General features: G+C 58.8%; 8 protein-coding genes across 8 annotated transcripts; 5 read left to right on the forward strand and 3 right to left on the reverse strand.

The window, feature by feature from the left end:
* The first annotated feature begins 1,443 nt into the window (after positions 1 to 1,443).
* Positions 1,444 to 2,158, forward strand: SCHCODRAFT_01287405 (uncharacterized protein). The gene has a single exon (XM_050341382.1). The coding sequence runs from the start codon at positions 1,531 to 1,533 to the stop codon at positions 2,041 to 2,043; it is 513 nt and encodes a 170-aa protein (XP_050201368.1). The 5' UTR covers positions 1,444 to 1,530; the 3' UTR covers positions 2,044 to 2,158.
* A 704-nt stretch (positions 2,159 to 2,862) lies between these two features.
* SCHCODRAFT_02620364 (P-loop containing nucleoside triphosphate hydrolase protein) lies at positions 2,863 to 6,330 on the forward strand. Its single transcript, XM_003032941.2, has 18 exons — positions 2,863 to 2,973; positions 3,021 to 3,096; positions 3,155 to 3,203; positions 3,256 to 3,277; positions 3,332 to 3,500; positions 3,562 to 3,602; positions 3,652 to 3,704; positions 3,763 to 3,867; positions 3,923 to 4,062; positions 4,119 to 4,136; positions 4,196 to 4,223; positions 4,285 to 4,362; positions 4,421 to 4,468; positions 4,523 to 4,729; positions 4,777 to 5,224; positions 5,275 to 5,340; positions 5,413 to 5,442; positions 5,492 to 6,330. Exons 1-18 carry the CDS (start codon positions 2,905 to 2,907, stop codon positions 5,882 to 5,884), a joined length of 2,040 nt encoding a protein of 679 aa, XP_003032987.1. The 5' UTR covers positions 2,863 to 2,904; the 3' UTR covers positions 5,885 to 6,330.
* A 114-nt stretch (positions 6,331 to 6,444) lies between these two features.
* SCHCODRAFT_02620366 (uncharacterized protein) lies at positions 6,445 to 9,665 on the forward strand. Its single transcript, XM_050344995.1, has 11 exons — positions 6,445 to 6,607; positions 6,660 to 6,691; positions 6,741 to 6,781; positions 6,832 to 7,132; positions 7,184 to 7,263; positions 7,314 to 7,656; positions 7,709 to 7,834; positions 7,885 to 8,247; positions 8,301 to 8,522; positions 8,572 to 9,072; positions 9,125 to 9,665. Exons 1-11 carry the CDS (start codon positions 6,550 to 6,552, stop codon positions 9,476 to 9,478), a joined length of 2,421 nt encoding a protein of 806 aa, XP_050201369.1. The 5' UTR covers positions 6,445 to 6,549; the 3' UTR covers positions 9,479 to 9,665.
* Positions 9,666 to 10,461: 796 nt separating this feature from the next.
* Positions 10,462 to 10,800, forward strand: SCHCODRAFT_02666077 (uncharacterized protein; the record flags this gene model as incomplete). The annotated part of the gene is made up of 1 exon (XM_003032943.2): positions 10,462 to 10,800. The coding sequence occupies one exon, from the start codon at positions 10,462 to 10,464 to the stop codon at positions 10,798 to 10,800; it is 339 nt and encodes a 112-aa protein (XP_003032989.1).
* A 301-nt stretch (positions 10,801 to 11,101) lies between these two features.
* Positions 11,102 to 11,598, forward strand: SCHCODRAFT_02620369 (uncharacterized protein). The gene is made up of 2 exons (XM_003032944.3): positions 11,102 to 11,195; positions 11,246 to 11,598. The coding sequence occupies exon 2, from the start codon at positions 11,258 to 11,260 to the stop codon at positions 11,591 to 11,593; it is 336 nt and encodes a 111-aa protein (XP_003032990.1). The 5' UTR covers positions 11,102 to 11,195; positions 11,246 to 11,257; the 3' UTR covers positions 11,594 to 11,598.
* An 85-nt stretch (positions 11,599 to 11,683) lies between these two features.
* SCHCODRAFT_02240594 (uncharacterized protein) lies at positions 11,684 to 12,703 on the reverse strand. The gene is made up of 5 exons (XM_050342151.1): positions 12,670 to 12,703; positions 12,327 to 12,582; positions 12,126 to 12,272; positions 11,912 to 12,066; positions 11,684 to 11,858 (listed from the first exon to the last, which is right to left on the reverse strand). Exons 2-5 carry the CDS (start codon positions 12,511 to 12,513, stop codon positions 11,775 to 11,777), a joined length of 573 nt encoding a protein of 190 aa, XP_050201370.1. The 5' UTR covers positions 12,514 to 12,582; positions 12,670 to 12,703; the 3' UTR covers positions 11,684 to 11,774.
* A 637-nt stretch (positions 12,704 to 13,340) lies between these two features.
* Positions 13,341 to 14,513, reverse strand: SCHCODRAFT_02240574 (uncharacterized protein). Its single transcript, XM_050342150.1, has 4 exons — positions 13,968 to 14,513; positions 13,793 to 13,919; positions 13,581 to 13,710; positions 13,341 to 13,515 (listed from the first exon to the last, which is right to left on the reverse strand). Exons 1-4 carry the CDS (start codon positions 14,224 to 14,226, stop codon positions 13,489 to 13,491), a joined length of 543 nt encoding a protein of 180 aa, XP_050201371.1. The 5' UTR covers positions 14,227 to 14,513; the 3' UTR covers positions 13,341 to 13,488.
* A 33-nt stretch (positions 14,514 to 14,546) lies between these two features.
* On the reverse strand, positions 14,547 to 16,095 carry SCHCODRAFT_01287461 (uncharacterized protein). The gene is made up of 2 exons (XM_003033514.2): positions 14,786 to 16,095; positions 14,547 to 14,739 (listed from the first exon to the last, which is right to left on the reverse strand). The coding sequence occupies exon 1, from the start codon at positions 15,846 to 15,848 to the stop codon at positions 14,790 to 14,792; it is 1,059 nt and encodes a 352-aa protein (XP_003033560.1). The 5' UTR covers positions 15,849 to 16,095; the 3' UTR covers positions 14,547 to 14,739; positions 14,786 to 14,789.
* Positions 16,096 to 16,301: the final 206 nt, after the last annotated feature.

The raw sequence follows: 16,301 nt of genomic DNA on the forward strand, positions 1-16,301 counted from the left end.
CTCCCGCCTTTCGGACGCGTTATACGCACCTCTGCCGTCCTTCACGAGTCCATGACTCCAGATGAAGTGACTACTCGTAGGGTTTCCCCGTCCTCCACCGATCTATTGTGGATTTCTGTGTCTTGAATCGTGGAATTTACGTCTCCGAGCGCGATCTTCAAATACCCGTCGTGCTCTACTCATATTTTCATCTTGGGCCGTCTGGGGGGATAGTGCTCGTACGTGTAAGGTTTCTATGTCAGTATATTTAATATGACCTCCGCTGCGGTTCAGGACTCTTCTCGATTCACTGGATGCTCATCCAAGGCCAATGTATTGGTATGCGTTCGTATTCCCTTCCCAGGTGTGTTTCTGAGGGACCGCAGCGGCTCTCGGTACCACGATACTGCACGGGACTATCTCCTGATCCCTAGTACAGTTCTTTTTAGGGAAGAAGGCTGACAGGAAACATGATATTCACTGGGAAATCCCGCGTCGAGACCGCGAGCGCGTACCTTCCCCTCGGTGCGCATCGGGGAGCTCTCTTACTCGTTGTATGGTCACTATCAACCCCCGCGAATTGTGATCACAAGTGCTTCTTCTTTCTCGGACAGACTTCGCCCACCATTGATCTAAAAGACCCCGATGACATGGACAATGCGCCTGGAAGCGAAGCCGGGGGTGCTTCGCTAATAGATTCCTTGCATTGTTTCTTTCCCCTCAAAGTATACGTGGCATTAGTACGTGGCGACGCTTCCGTGCAGCAGTAGAAACCGACCAAGTACGGGGTACTTCGCAGTCGCGCGGACCTGGAAAATGCGCCCTACATTTCGAGGGAGATTTCGACGGGGCACCGGGCAGTGCCGTGGCGTCGCACGTGGACTGATACCTTGTCCCAATATGGAAGGCTTTGATTTCCGCCTTGGCTCTTGACTCGATCCTCATCTTGACTGACTCAATGGCTGTCGATATCTGGGTGCGATGCCTCATCTGCTGCGATATTTTACGCGGGGCGCTGTTGTGCTCCCGAGATCCGCGGGCGGGGAACAGCGGATGGGCACCTGTCGGGCGCGAGTTTCAATCAGGTTGGGATCGATGTGCGTCGCTGCTTTCGACGACCGCGGCGCTGGAGGCGATGCTGCACCCGCATGTTCCTTTACGATGACTGTCTCTGGCTCGATACTCGGGGTCTATCTCGCTTACTACGCACACCCACTAGGCGCCCACTACCCCTACCATCTCACTCAGCGAATCCCCCTCACTCGGCTCTAGCTAGCGCCAAGGCACGCGAAATGGATTCTCTTGTCCTCCCCACTCCCGCGCCTACGCTCTCTGCGACGATCCGTGCATTGACACTGCTGTGGGCTGTGTATTGAGAGGCCTGCATGCGCGACGGTCTCCGCACTCTCGGCTCACCATGTACTCTGCCGTCGTCATCATCCGTCTATTCTCTCTTCCGCACTGAATCTGTTCGACGACCACGCAGTCTGTTCTGGGCGTCGGGCGGGCCGTCTCTAGGCGGTTGCCGGCCCTCGCGCGGCATCGCGGCGCATGGCCCGCAGCGGTCTTGAGACGACGCTGACCCATGGGGCACCGTCGACCATTATTCTCGTCCGATCAGTCTATCTCGCCGACCGTGGCGCAAACGTACACGCCAGCGCAGCACGGCGGCGCCCCCTGCCCACCCGTCCCAGCCGCTGCTGGTCTTTCGGCCGTTCAACAGTCCTTATGACCAAGGGCGGCACATCCCATTTCCTTGCGCTGCCTGCAGTTTTCGGGCTTTACGTGCGCGCGTGCGGTGTTGTTACGTGGGCGGCCTTGTGGACGCTGCAGCGGGGGGTGGGGAGCGGGCCGCTGCTGCACAGGGGCATGGCGTCGTCTGCTGCGACTCTGCAGGGGCGCTTATCGGGCGCGTGGGTTTGCGAGATGAATCTTATGCGACGCAAGCCTGAACGCATTTCCGATTTTTACTCCCGATCCCGACATAGCCGACCCCTGCCCGACGTCGCTGAACTGCGCGTCTTTTTCGTGCTGTCTTTGAGGAAGTATTTCGACGCCCGCTGAGTCACTGAACATGAATATGAGCAAGGCAGAACACGAGGAACGGCGCCAGAAATATTGTACGGCTACTTCTGTACAGAGTTTGGACCCTGCAAAGTCGATGATGCAAGCATCAAACTCTGCCGAGACCTTGGGACAGGTTCCTGCGCCGGGCAGACAGAACCAGCACGTGTGCGATTCAGACAAGAGACGACGACGAGCTTCGAACTCCGCGCGCGGTCCTGGTAAAAGGATCTGCGCCCTTTGCGCGCCTGGTTTGTTCTCATGTTCTCCTTGCGGCCTTTGGGCGCCTACGAGCACCTGAAAGGACACTGCAGCGGTAGAGTCAGAGGGGTGAAAGGCAGCGCCAGAAGAGGCGTCCCGCGTCGTCGTGACTGTTGACAACAAAGCGCCCACGTGTGCGCACAGAACCCGTAAAACAATTGCAAACTCGGGGGTTGGCACCGCGCCACGATCAATTCCCGCGTCGCGTACGTATTTCCTGAAATGAAGGTCTTGGAAAGGTCTGGAGGCTCGCAAGGCTTCCAACGTAAGGAGATGTAACGAGCCGGTCGCTTTCCCTAGTCCTTACCTTCGTGCAGCAGCCGCACGGGCAGGCTGGCGTCGCAGAGGCGCTATATGAGCTTAGCCGCAGGCTTCGGACGCGACTCACGGCGCGCGCCATCACAGTGACGGTCGGAGGAAGGGCTTATACGGGGAAAGGAATTGAATAAAGGCCGGACTTATTGACCAATGACAAGCACCTGTCAATAGGCCTCATTCATACACGAGGTTGATCCTAGAACTCAATATAAAGCTCGGCCCACTGCGCGACCCCCCGGCTCTGCCTCTTTCTCACTGACAACCCAGTGACTACCGGTCATCATGGACGCCCTGAAGAATATCCTCTCCCCGGTCCTGGGCTCTAGCGGCAATGGGATTCAGGACACTCTTGTGCGTCGCCAGCTCACCGCCGCGAGCGTCGTCTGACACCGTCCCAGAAACTCGTCGTCATCGGAGGCACCGTAGAGACGGCGCGGCGCGCGTCGGTCTCCGCCTGGAACGGGTTCGTCGACTGTAAGTCGGCGCCGCACCGCTCCCGCCCGCAGCCGAGTGCTCACCATCCTTGCCGCAGCGTTCTTCCTCACCGCGCACTTCAGCCAGGAGGACTACCCCTATGATTGGTGCGCCACCGCCATTCCTTTCATGCCCTGTCGCCACTGACACGCACCGTAGGCTCATGCACTGGCTGTCCAAGGTGCGCTGACCCGCTCCCGATCACTGTGGCGCGCGCTTGACGCGTCGAACACAGCAACCTGCCTGGGGCCGCAGCCGTGAGTTCGACATCACCACGCGCTCCGGAGGCCGCAGCAGCCTGACGCAGGCCACGACGGGCGACCTGGAGGACGAAGAGGGGGAAGACGATGATGAGCTCGTGCACGGAAGGCGTAAGCGCAAGGTCGCGTTCATGCCCTCCCTGGGTGAGAAGTGGTACTGCTCGACGACGGACCCAACGACCGCTGACCTCCACCCCCTCCTCAGACACGACGCACACCATCTACTACCGCGGCCACTGGCTCCGGGTACGTCCCCCCGCCACTGCAATGCAACTCCTTGACTCACTAGCCCCAGATTACGCGCACCAAGCGCTATGCGGACTACGGTGGCGAGGCGCTGAAGATTAGGTAACGCCGCATCCGCTCCGCACGCCTCGTCCCTCGCTTACGTCGCGTTCGCTGTTAGTGTCGTTGCCCGCAACAATGACATTCTCAAGAAGCTCGTGCTGGAGGCCAAACGGGAATACGAGAAAGACGCCGAGCACCGCGTGCATATATTCATGGCGGACACGTACGTGACCCGGATCATTGGCATGTCGGCCCGCGCGTGACCGCGTTCTCGACAGGTCCTATGGTTGCTGGCGCTGGAACGGCGCGCGCCAGAAGCGGCCCATGAGCTCCATCGTCCTCCAGCCCGGCGTCAAGGACATGCTCCTCGCTGACTGCAAGGACTTCCTCGCCTCTGAGGAGTGGTACGCCGAACGTGGTACGTCGGCGTTTTTGCATTTCCTGCCAACGTATTCGCTTAACAAACCTGTGCAGGGATTCCCTTCAGGCGAGGTCAGTTGCGCCGCGGGCTATTCAACGGCTTCCATGCTCATCTGGTTCTTGTAATTTAGGGTACCTGCTGCATGGTGTACCTGGGAGGTGCGTCTGCGCTTCATTGATCTCGTCAAGGGGCGTGGGCTGACGAACTTGCTTTGTTTAGTGGCAAGACGTCGCTCATTCATTCGCTCGCCGGCGAGCTCGGGCTCGACATTTACGTCGTGTCGTTATCGTCGAAGGGGTGGGTCAATATCACCGTTAGACGGTACCGACCGCTGATACACCGGCGCTTTCAACAGCATGAGCGACAACACTCTCACGACGCTGATGGGCCATGTCCCGTCTAGGTAAGTCTCTGCTTGTTTATGCTTGCCAACACCCTCTGATTTTGTGGCGTGCAGGTGCATCCTCCTGCTCGAGGATCTTGATGCCGCGTTCACGCGCGGTATCTCTCGTGACGCCAACTCGACGGGTGTCCCGACTACCACCACCGCGACCGTCAGCACCTCGAAGGATGCTAACAACAACAACGACAACAACGACGGTTCCACGCTCAGCCTGAGCGGTCTGCTGAACAGTCTCGATGGCGTTGCTGCGGCAGAGGGCCGGTGAGTTCTCATAAGCACATTGTCCGCCCCCTTCTCACACCCCTCAGTCTCCTCTTCGCGACCACGAACCACATCGAGCGCTTGGATCCCGCACTCAGCCGCCCCGGCCGCATGGACGTCTGGGTGAACTTCACGAACGCGACCAAGTGGCAGGCGGAGGGCATCTTCAAGTGCTTCTTCCCCGCCGCGCGCCCCGCGGCTTCTCCGGCCGCATCGAGCGCGGACCTCAGGGAGAAGGACACGTCGCAGAAGAACCTGCCGGGCTCGAAGCGCCGCGCGCAGGCGGCGCCCATGCTGAGCGAGGAGGAAATCTCGGACCTTGCGAAGCGCTTCGCGGATGCGATCCCGGAGGACGAGCTCAGTGTTGCGGCGCTGCAGGGGTACCTCCTGAAGAACAAGACACGCCCTCGGGAGTGCGTGGACGAGGTCGGCGCGTGGGTCATCTCGGAGCGCGAGACGCGTGAGAAGATCAAGGCTGAGAAGGAGAAGGCGGAGGTGAGTGATGCATTTGGGCCTTGCTGGGCTGCGTGCTGATGATTGCGCAGCGCGACGCCAAGGAGGCGAAGGCGAAGAAGGACAAGGAGGAGGCGGACGAGCTCAAGAAGAAGGAGGTGAGCTCGTGGTGTGACTGGGATTTCGGATTCGTACCTCAGCCAGCCAGTTGCTGACGTCGTGCCTCGTAGCAGGAGGAGAAAGCAGCCAAGGAGAAGGAGGTGAGTCGGCGCAAATGTTCATCACGAACATAACTGACGATCGTCCCAGCAAGCCGAGAAGGAGAAGCTTGAGAAGGAGAAGGCGGAGAAAGAAAAGGTCGAGCGCCGTGAGCGCCGCAAGTCCAAGAAGGTCTCTACTTCTGAGGCACCTAAGACTGAGACCACCGTCGCGGCCGCGCCGGCTGAGAAGCCTGCCGAGCCGTCCTCTGAGTCGTCCTCGTCGAGCTCGTCCGACTCGGAGAACACGACCGGCATCGACGCGGATACGGAAGAGAGCGCGACGTCTGAGGAAGAGACGGACAAGAAGCAGGCCGCGCAGGAGCCCAAGGAGAAGTGGGTTGCCGTCAGCGTCAAGGACAAGAGCGACGACGCCGCCGCGCCCGCGGAGGAGCCCGCCCTCGAGCCCCCCGCGCCGCCTCCGGTCGCCGCGACCGCGCCCTAGTTTGTAGGCGTGTGCGCATGTCGCTCGGCCAGACTTCAGTCAGCCCCGCGACGTTTCCGGCCTTCACGGCTCTCAGTGCTCGTGTTCCGCCCCCCGCGATGCGGCCACCCATGGCCCTCGCCTCTCGACTCGTGCTGCGCTCCGTTATTTACAGCCTCGGCGCTCCGACCCTGCCTGCTTTCCTTGACCGCGATGCGATGCTCCTCCCCTAGTGGGAGTAGAGGGCAGCGGGAAGGACGGCGGATCTCCGGTGCCCCATTCGTGCTCGGTGCATGGAGAGCACCAGGCGCACCGGACCTATCTCTGCCTTGCGGCGCCTTCCTGCTCGCCTCGGACGCTTATGATATCTGGTATCGTTACGACTCGATTAACTTTACGATAGTTACTGCATGTTCTGGAATCGTATATGGTCCACTAGACAGGAATCAATATTTCTGCGTACATAAGCATTCTATTGGTTCGAAGAGATCCAGGTCGACGAGGCGACGATGATGGTTCGGAACAACCGGCGCGGAAGCCTCAAAAGCAAACAGACGACAAATAGCGAATTGCCCGTTTGCCGTGACGACGCGCCCTGCCGGCGACGCGTTCATTATATTCATTTCTCTCCTTGTTCCTAACTTTCATTCTCGACGACCAGCCCGAGCGGCTGAACATCGCCCAAGATGGACTCGGACCTCATAAAGCTCGTTAACAAGCTCCAGGACACCTTCCACAACCTGGGTGCGTGTTGAGCTCGCCTTGGTGCTAGCTTTGATTGACACTCATCATGCAGGAGGGGAACTGGATATGCCCCAGCTGGTGGTGGTACGCTAGGTGGTTTTGTAGTGCGTGAATTGTAGCTGAGGACTTGCAGGTTGGAAGCCAGAGTGCGGGGAAGTCCAGTGTCCTGGAGACGTGCGTGTGCCTATGTCTGACGCGCGGCTCGAGCTAATATACCTCTATAGCATCGTCGGAAAGGACTTCCTGCCGCGCGGGTCCGGCATTGTCACGCGAAGACCGCTGGTCCTCCAGCTCATTCACACCCCGGTTCCCGAGGACAACCCGCCACCGTTCACCGAGTGGGGCCAGTTCCTGCACGTCGACAAGCGCTTCACGGACTTTGAGGACATCCGCAAGGAGATTGAGCAGGAGACGTTCCGCGTCGCGGGGCAGAACAAGGGCATCAGCAAGCTGCCCATCTCGCTGAGGATCTACAGCCCGAATGTGCTCGATCTGACGCTGGTGGACTTGCCGGGTTTGACGAAGGTGTGTGCGCTATGCGTATGGGTGCGGACAGTGCGGCTGACAGGATGCTAGATCCCAGTAGGCGACCAGCCGAGCGACATTGAGAAGCAGATTCGAAACTTGGTGGTCGAGTACATCAGTAACCCGAACAGGTGCGTGCCATTGTCCTCTGTAAAGCCCATCCCTTACATCTCGCCTACAGCGTCATCCTCGCCGTCTCGCCCGCTAATGTCGACCTCGCGAACTCCGAGTCCCTCAAACTCGCGCGTACGGTCGACCCGCAAGGCCGCCGCACGATCGGTATCCTCACCAAACTCGACCTGATGGACGCGGGGACGAACGCCTTGGATATCCTCACCGGTCGCGTGTACCCGCTCAAGCTCGGCTTCATCGGCGTGGTGAACCGCAGCCAGCAGGATATCAACTCGCAGAAGGACATGAAGGAGGCACTCAACTCCGAGGACGAGTTTTTCCGCACACATCCTGCGTACCGGAATATCGCGCACAAGAACGGGACGAGATATTTGGCGAAGACGCTCAACTCGGTACGTTGATCCACAAGAACATGAAGAGAATACGCCTCACCCTCGCTCATAGGTCCTCCTCAACCACATCAGGGAGAAGTTGCCGGACATGAAGGCGCGCTTGAACACGCTTATGGGACAGGCACAGCAGGAGTTGAACTCCTTCGGGGATGCTGCCATCTTTGGCGACAAAAACTCAGTACGTACCCTGCCTGTAGCCCACCTCGCGCATCCTAATGTCCTTTACAGCAAGGCGCCCTCATCCTGCGCCTCATGACCCAATTCGCCCGCGACTTCGTCGCCTCAATAGAGGGCACCAATGTTGACATCTCCACCAAGGAGCTATCCGGTGGCGCGCGTATCTACTACATCTTCAATGATGTCTTCGGGCATGCGCTCTCGAGCATCGAGCCGAACTCGAACCTGGACAATCAGGATATCCGTACGGCCATCCGTAACTCGACCGGCCCACGACCCAGTCTCTTCGTGCCTGAGGTAGCCTTCGACCTGTTGGTGAAGCCGCAGATCAAGCTACTGGAGGCGCCGAGCTTGCGCTGTGTGGAGCTGGTGTACGAGGAACTGGTGAAGATCTGCCATAATTGCACGAGTGTCGTACGTATTCCATTTTCTAACAACCGGGGCAACGCTCATTGACGGAGATACAGGAGCTCGAGCGGTTCCCGAGGTTGCATTCGGCGCTAGTGGAGGTCGTGTCTGACCTGCTGCGTGAACGCCTAGGCCCGACGTCGGAGTATGCGAGCAGTTTGATTGCGATACAAGCAGCGTACATCAATACGAACCATCCGGCGTTTGTGAGTGGGTCTGCGCAGGCGGCACAACAGCAGCAACAACAACCCTCGCCCCAGCGCGCGCGGGTGATGCCGCGGGTCAGTGACTTGGCTCGTCTTGAAAGGATGAAATCTGACTTTCTCCCAGCCCCAGTCCACCGAGCCAATAAATGGCTTCGGCGGCTCAGAAAACGGCGACGACTCCTCAGAAGAGGGCGCTGACTCCTCGTCCACCGGCACACCACGCTCAGTATCCGCAGCCACCATGCACGACCGCCACCGCGCCTCCCTCGACAGCGGCTTCCCCACCCCGCGCCCACCGCAGCGGCCGCACTCCGCCGTGCCCAGCGTCGGCGGCGGGCAGCAGCACCACCAGCACCAGCACGGCTCGCACTCGAAGCGCGTGAGCTCGACGTCGAGCAGCCCACCGTCGGCGCGCGAGACGTTCCTCACGTACTTCTTTGGGCAGAGCGGGCCGGGGCCGGTCGCGGGGGCGAGCGTGGAGCGCGGGCAGGAGCAGGGGCCGATGTCGAAGGCGGTTGTGCCGTCGGGGAGGGATATCACGGGGCCGGACAATGCGATTAATTCGGGCTTGTTGGCGAATAGGCAGGCGTTTGATATGAAGAGTTTGGGGAAGCATATCGAGGCGGTGCGTTGTACTGGGTGCTACTTGTCGTCGTTGACTTGATGCCCTCCTCCAGATCCCGAACGACAACCAGCACCTCTCGATGCGCGAGGAGATGGAGACGAACCTGATTCGCTCCCTTATCTCCTCCTACTTTGGCATCGTCCGCCAGAGTATCCAGGACCTGGTCCCAAAGGCCATCATGCACTTCCTCGTCAACAACACGAGCCAGCAGGTGCAGAATCGGCTCGTCGCGTCGCTTTACAAGCCCGAGCTGTTCGGGGACCTGCTCAACGAGGACGAAAGCCTGGTCGCGGAGCGCGCGCGGGTGAAGGCGTTATTGGATGCGTATAAGGAGGCGTTCAAGACGCTGTCGGATATCAGCGTGGGCGGGCATTCGTTTACGACGCCGAAGGCGGAGGGAGCATGAATGGGTTTAGGGTAGAAGGGATGGGTTAGGAGTTGTTACGACACGACACGATTGTTTTTCGACGCGACATGATTTGTTGTTGGGACCCATAAACGATTTCATGCTCTAGTATCATACATGTAACCCACGCTTGCAGTAGTATCTCCTTCGTGGAGGCAGCCTATAGAATATAAATCCTGTCTCAGCATCTTGGGCAGAGTTCGACTGGTCCTTCGATCCGCGGGCAGTGAGGGGGAGAAGGGGAAGGACCTCTGCGCCCTCCAGTGTTGAGTTTCGATTTCCCGTTTCCTCTTCCCTTCTGACCATTTTCCAGGTTGTTCCTGTCAGTCTTGTACATGCCCTCCGTCTGCGGCATGCGGACAGGCGCATCGCTCTGGCGTCAAGCTGCATTCGCACTCGTCCTTCACCGGCGTTTCTGTGGCGTGGGTGCACTACTATAATATACTGCGGAAATCATTCAGATCCGCGGTGCCGGTGTGGGTGTTGCTTGAGGTGAGTTATGTTGTGGCACGCTGTTCGCTGTGTCATTATCACTGAGAGCGTGAATGTCAGTCGGCCGTCTTCGCCTAAATGCTCGTTGGAAACATCCGATCTGCACTGCTTTTGGAAGGGGTCGATTCTCCCTGGACCTGGGTCCGCAGGATCCGATACACGGTGAACCTTCACAAGCCTCTGCTGAGCGTGTGGTCTGACAAGCTGTAGAACCCCGGACAGCGAGTTGGAGAATGCGCTCGAAGGGCATGCAGTGAGCGCCGAACCTTTCTGGGTGGGCAGCGCGTGCTGTATGCCTTCCTGGCCTGCGGGCACTCGCTGTTTACTGGTTCAGCGCATTCCGGTCTATGTTCACGCAGGTGCGACCGCTGTATAAAGGGTCGGACGTCGAGAGAACCGGCCACCAGTCACTCACGACCATCTTCACGCTGTAATGATCTCTCTCTCTATTTTTTCTTTGCATGCTAAACATCACACAGGCGGCAACAGTCATGCAATTCACCATTTTCCTCCCGATATTCCTACTCGCCACTATCACCTTCGCTAACCCTCTCGTCCCGCGCGACGACTTCTATCAGGAGGCCTACGCCAGCACCGACTGCTCTGGTCCCGTAGTTGCGCGCACCGACGACGGAAATGCCAGCTGCAACAGCTTTCCCGAGACCGTCTACTCCCTAAAGTCGTTCGGTCCGGGTTGCTGTGGCGCCTACCTTTATGCAGAGGCAAACTCCTGCACGGGCAGGGGCGAGTGGATCTCTGCGGGCGCGAACAATGGGGAGTGCGTCTCGTATCCGGATGGGATAAAGCAGTGGAAGGGGGCGTGCTGCTGAGTGTGCGAAGGGTCGAAGGATAGGTTGAATGTCGGTCGAAGAACTGTAGTACTACAACGGGTCATTGAGTGATGCATTGTACGGCCAGCTGTTCGTTTTGCTTCGCCTAAATGCTCACGAAGAACAGCCGAGAGCGTGTGGGATCGACAAGCTGTACAACGCAGGGCAGCGCGCGATGATCGCGATTGACTAGCATGCTGGGCACATCGGGCCTCCTCGACATGAAGCGCATGCTATATCAGAGTGCGCACTCTTTCCTGGGGTTGCGGGCACTCGAAGTGTACCGGGGCAGCGTAGTCCGGTCCGTGTACAGGCGGATGAGAGCAGTATATAAGAGCTCAGCCCTGTCGACGAGCCGAGCACTCACCATCTCCTACTCACATTTCTCCCCCTCGGTATGCACTCTTCCTGACTTTGATTCCTTCGTATGCTTACCGCCCCACAGACACCAATAGTCATGCAGCTCACCACGTTCCTCCCTCTTCTCCTCGCCACCCTCACCCTCGCCAACCCGCTCGTCCCACGCGACGACTTTTACCAGGAGGCCTACGCCAGCACCGACTGCTCCGGCCCCGTCCTCGCGCGCATCGACGACGGGAACGCCAACTGCAACAGCCTCCCCGCAACCGCGTACTCGCTCAAGTCGTACGGCCCGGGCTGCTGTGGCGCGGCCCTTTATGCGGAGGCCAACACCTGCACGGGCAGCAGCGAGTGGGTCTCCGCGGGTGCGAACGACGGGGAGTGCATTTCTTACCCTAATGGGATCAAGCAGTATGTGGGGGGATGCTGCTAAGCGGACATTGCCCTGTGCGGCATGGACACGCTCCGTCGATAGGGCTCTCAGTTTGTTGGGTTGTATTGGAGCACACGAGCGAGGGAAACATGTGCATTTCGAAGGTCGTCAAAGTATACATACATGATTTATATCCGACCGTCCGTTTCTGCAGTCCAGCCGCAGACGTATAGTGAACTGTTCATGCCGCAGACAAGCCGCCGATGAGGGTTGTCATAGCCTCCCCGAATTCGATGAACTTTGTCTTCGTGCAGGAGCGGGAGGGCTATTCAAGGAGTCAGCTTCATCGACGACGTGCACGACAGTTTCAGCACATACCTTCATAGCGTAGATGACGATCTCAGGCGTACCCTCGCTTGAGGGCTCGCGCGTCACGATGCGGACTACGCGGTCCTTTGCATCGTATGTGCAGCGCATGCCCTCCTGCACCCGAACGTTCATTGCGACCTGGAAGAGCGGGTCGCGGCGAAAGACTGGCGGTATAAGGATCCGCTTTAGCAGTCAGTCCTCGCGGAATGGAAAAGGTGCTCACGCAAACGCTGCTTCTGCGTCTCCTTGTGGCGCAAGACTTTCATGGTGCCGACGACACCCTCAGAAAAGCCCTTCGACCCGCGCTTGGTGTACAAGCGAATGGCGCGTATTTCCAGCGTGGCATCCTCATCCTCCTCGCCTGTCGAGTCTTGACGGATATCAGTCAGCCTTATCCACATATCACGACGGAGGGACAACTCACAACTATGCGCAACCGGTGTCGTGAACACCTGCGGCTCAAGTGCCACCGCCTCCTTTGCGACCGGTGACCCCGTCTTCCTCTCTGCCCAAGCGCTCGACGTGGGCTCTACCCATGCTGGAGGACCATTGGAGTCCGCCGCATTCGGGCTCGCCCACGCCGGTGCAGTGCTCGAGCTAGCCTTAGGCATGGCGAGCTTGGCGAAGGGTGAGGCGGAGCCCGCGAAGGCAGCAAAGCCACGGCCGCGGGAGGAGGCGGGCTTCTGGGGTGGTTGTGTTAGTACGAAGCGAGATATGAGGAAGAGAGAGGTGCAAAGTAAGCCGGAAGGTAAAGCAAGAGGACTCACAGGAGTCTCGGGGGTTCTGGGGCGGGTAGAGGGCAACTTAAGCTCGAAGGCGGGGGAGAGCTTGGGAGAGGATGCGGGTGCAATGTTCGCAGGTTCGGAAGGGGGAGTCGAGGGTCCGGCCTCGACAGTTGTGGGCTTCAAAGTGGAGTCGGTCGGCTGGGCCTGCTCAGCTTCCGCGTTCTCTCCCTCCTGAGTAGTCCTCGTTTGCTGCCCCGAGTTCTCCGCTGCAGCAGGCCCCGGCGATGCAGGTGCATCTGTCTGAGGTGCAGGGTTTTCATCCGGAGGCGCAACCTCAGCCGCGTTCGCCTGGACAGTATCGGAAACTGGCGCAGAAGACGTGCTTTTAGACTGGGGAGCTATGAGCGATACCGTTCGAGGCACGGGAGTCGAGTGACGCACTTCTCCAGCGTGAGCATGCACCTCCGAGGGTGACTGAGCACGAGAAGACTCGTCAACAGAAGCACTGAGTTGAGGCGCAACCTCTTGCGCCTGCAGGCCGGGGGCAACGGGCGAGACCAGCTCGCGCGATGCAGACTTCTCCACCGGAGACGCGGCCCGCGCCTCTCCCTAGCTCTCCTTGTAAACAGGGCGCAGAATCGTTGGTCGCGAACTGAACGTACGGAAATCTGAGCGTCGACGACGATGGCGGTCTCCTGGTGCTCCGAAACGGCGTCAGCGGAGACGGGAGCCTCAACCGACGGTTCAGGCACCACCTGAGGTGGCGGCGTCGGCGTCCTAATCCGCTTATGGGGGTATATCTGCTTCAAGTTCTTCGCGATGTCCGCATCAGCTCTCGTTCCCCGTCCCTGCAGAGTCCCTCTAGCTCACGTGGGGGTAGCCGAGATCCTATAACGTTCGACAATCCATGTCAGTCCGATCGATACTTCTAGCCTGAAGAGTAGCCCACGCACGGATTTCACTTCGTCAAAGTCGTGGTCCATGCGCTTGCGCTTCTGGCCGACGGAGGGTTCGGTAGCCGGGAGGCCAGCCTCCAGCTCTTTCGGCGTCTTCTTCGCGTGCAAGTCGGCTGGGAGGGGGCTTCTGGGGGATGAGGGTGTGGTTAGCGTACGATCGGGAACGCGCTGGGGATGATGCACTGGGAGCGTGCGTTGAAGCCACGCACCTGCTGCCCGAGAGCCGACGACCGCAAACATATCCAAGGCCGACCGCGGCGGTCGCGAGGCCGCAGAAGGCGAGGTTGAAGTCGTTGACGGACATGTCGTGCGTCCTGTCGGTGTCTCGCTGCCGTGCTGTGGCTCGTCAGAACGCGCTCCGATGGCACCGTCAAGGCCACCCACCTGAGGGGGGGGGGCGAGATCTTGGGTCGGATGGCGGAGATATTTGGCGAGAGATGAGGGGGATGTCAAGGTCGATACGGTCGACGTCAAAGGTCGATGCGCGCGATGTCAAGGGAGAAAGCAAGATGGGCGATACGCACAGACCCTTTGCCCCTCGTCCCCCACGATGCATCAACATGCGCAAGGCATGTTGCACAAAGGGCACGTGTAGCGCGATAATGACTAGGCGGGCCTCGTGTTCTGCTTGGAGGAGATGCATGCGCGAAAAGGGGGGTCAAAGGCCCTTCCAGAAGTGTCGTCTTCTTGTTGTCGACAGAAATGTATAGCTCGGCCAAGGTCCTCTGAGGACAATGCAAGCGTTGTGATTATAGAGGAAGAATGATGAAAAGCTTCGGATACTAGTCGCCGTGATAGCCCGTTGTTTGTCGAAGTACCGTACGAAGAACAGCTAACATGTATGATCCACCGGGGAGGAAAACGCTGCGACTGACGCGCAGAGTCGAGCACATCACGTGCATAAATAGGTAGACATACACGCGAATGAAAACACCGTCTCCCAGCATCCGATATCCTCGTAGACAGTATGATAGGATCAGAGGGCGATGGACGGAGCCACTAGAGTACATTGAAGACAAGCCATACACATGTGCGTAGCGCGCTTACGGGCAATACGCATTCTTCTCTTTCGGGGCTTTCCCGTCCCGTCTCTCGGGTCTGCCGAGGCTACGGCAACTGTTGTATGAGTACAACGCAAAGGTGAAGACTAGCATTCCTAGCGTCCAGTCAGCACAGTTTCATCAGAACCAGCCCGGACGCACCAATTTACAACCCCATCCGCGTGATCATCTCCAGCACGTCGCTCTCTTTTATATGCTGGGGCAGCACCTCCATTTGCGCAACGGTCAGGTGCAGCTTGCATATACAGCGATGCACCAGCCACTCCAGCGGCCTCGTATACTCCATGCCCCGCGTTTGCCGCAGGTACGGGCCGTACACGAGCCTATGCAAACCCGCATTCAGGAGGCCCGGCATAGGGTCGTATATGCGCGTCGCTGGATCGCGCAGGTGCGCCGTGGGATCCTGCAGCGTCGGGGCCCGCTCGAGCGCGTAGTCCGGCGACAAGTGCGTCGGCGGCAGATCCAACCAATACGTATCCCTGTCGTACTCGCGGTAGTCGGTCTGGATGTTGGCATACAGCGCTTTCCGATTGTGCTTCATCGGGCGCGGGACGAAGGGGGAGGACTCCGTGGCCACAGACTGTGCTAAGCGCGTCTTCGTGCACACGAGCGCCTGGTCAGATGGCTGGACCCACGGCATGGTTCCGGTGGAGTGGAAGGACGTCGACAGGCCCGCGGCCTTCATCTTCGGCATGACGATGCGCTCGAGGACGAGCGCAAAGATCGCGATGACGCGCATGTCGAGCGTGTTTCGCCGGAGCAGCTCCTGGATCGCGTACTCTGTGAGCTTGCAGTCCAAGATGCCGCCCGAGTTCAGCTCCTCCCTCTGACCATGGTCTCCTTCACTCCACAGCCCATTTACATTCAGCGCAAGGTAGATGATAAGGTTCTGCGGCGCATCTATCGGTACGTCCAAGGGGTGGCGGCTGGAGAAGACTTCCGCGAGAGTCTCCTTCGTAGCGGAAGCGGGAGGCGGCAGTGAGGACCATTCTTGGGAAGCAGGTGCTGGTAGTGTAGACCATTCCTGGACAATATCCATGGGTTCATCTACGGGGAGTTCGGTCGAAGGCCCCGCCCCCTGCCAGTGCATGCTGCCCCCGCATTGCACCATAGCCGTCGGGTATGGGTGGTAGAGATGGACGGCATCGTCTGCAGGTGGCCGGGGGAGTAGTGGGCGAAGGTGCTGGGAGTTGTCTGCATGCATGGTTTGTATCGTGAGGCGATACAGAGGTTTTCACGAAGAAGTCGAGGTGACGGAGGTCAGGAGGAAAGCGAGGCGAAATCGTGGCACGGCAGTGCCCGAGACTGCGTCTGTCTGGATTTTTCCTATGAATTAATTGGAGTACCCTGGAGCCTGACTGCAATATCAAGACACGGAGGTCAGAGAGGAGAGCGCTGAAGAACCCGGTGGAAGGCTGGTGAGAGGTCTGGTGGACGTCGAAGTTGAACTCTGTTATTTACTAATTTGGAAAGTGCGAGAATGCTGGATCCACAACTGCAAGCAGATACAAACAAGCCTGAATGCGTCATCGTTTTCCAGCTCTCTAAGTACAAGAGTCAGGTCGTCGGAAAGGATTGCAGGGTAGTTGTGATGGTGAAATAGTCGTGAGTGCACAAATTATGTGTAGTCCTTCAGAGTGAATTACTATGAAGATGT

This window comes from Schizophyllum commune, assembly GCF_000143185.2.
Source record: "Schizophyllum commune H4-8 unplaced genomic scaffold SCHCOscaffold_4, whole genome shotgun sequence".
In the NCBI taxonomy this organism is placed as follows: domain Eukaryota; kingdom Fungi; phylum Basidiomycota; class Agaricomycetes; order Agaricales; family Schizophyllaceae; genus Schizophyllum; species Schizophyllum commune.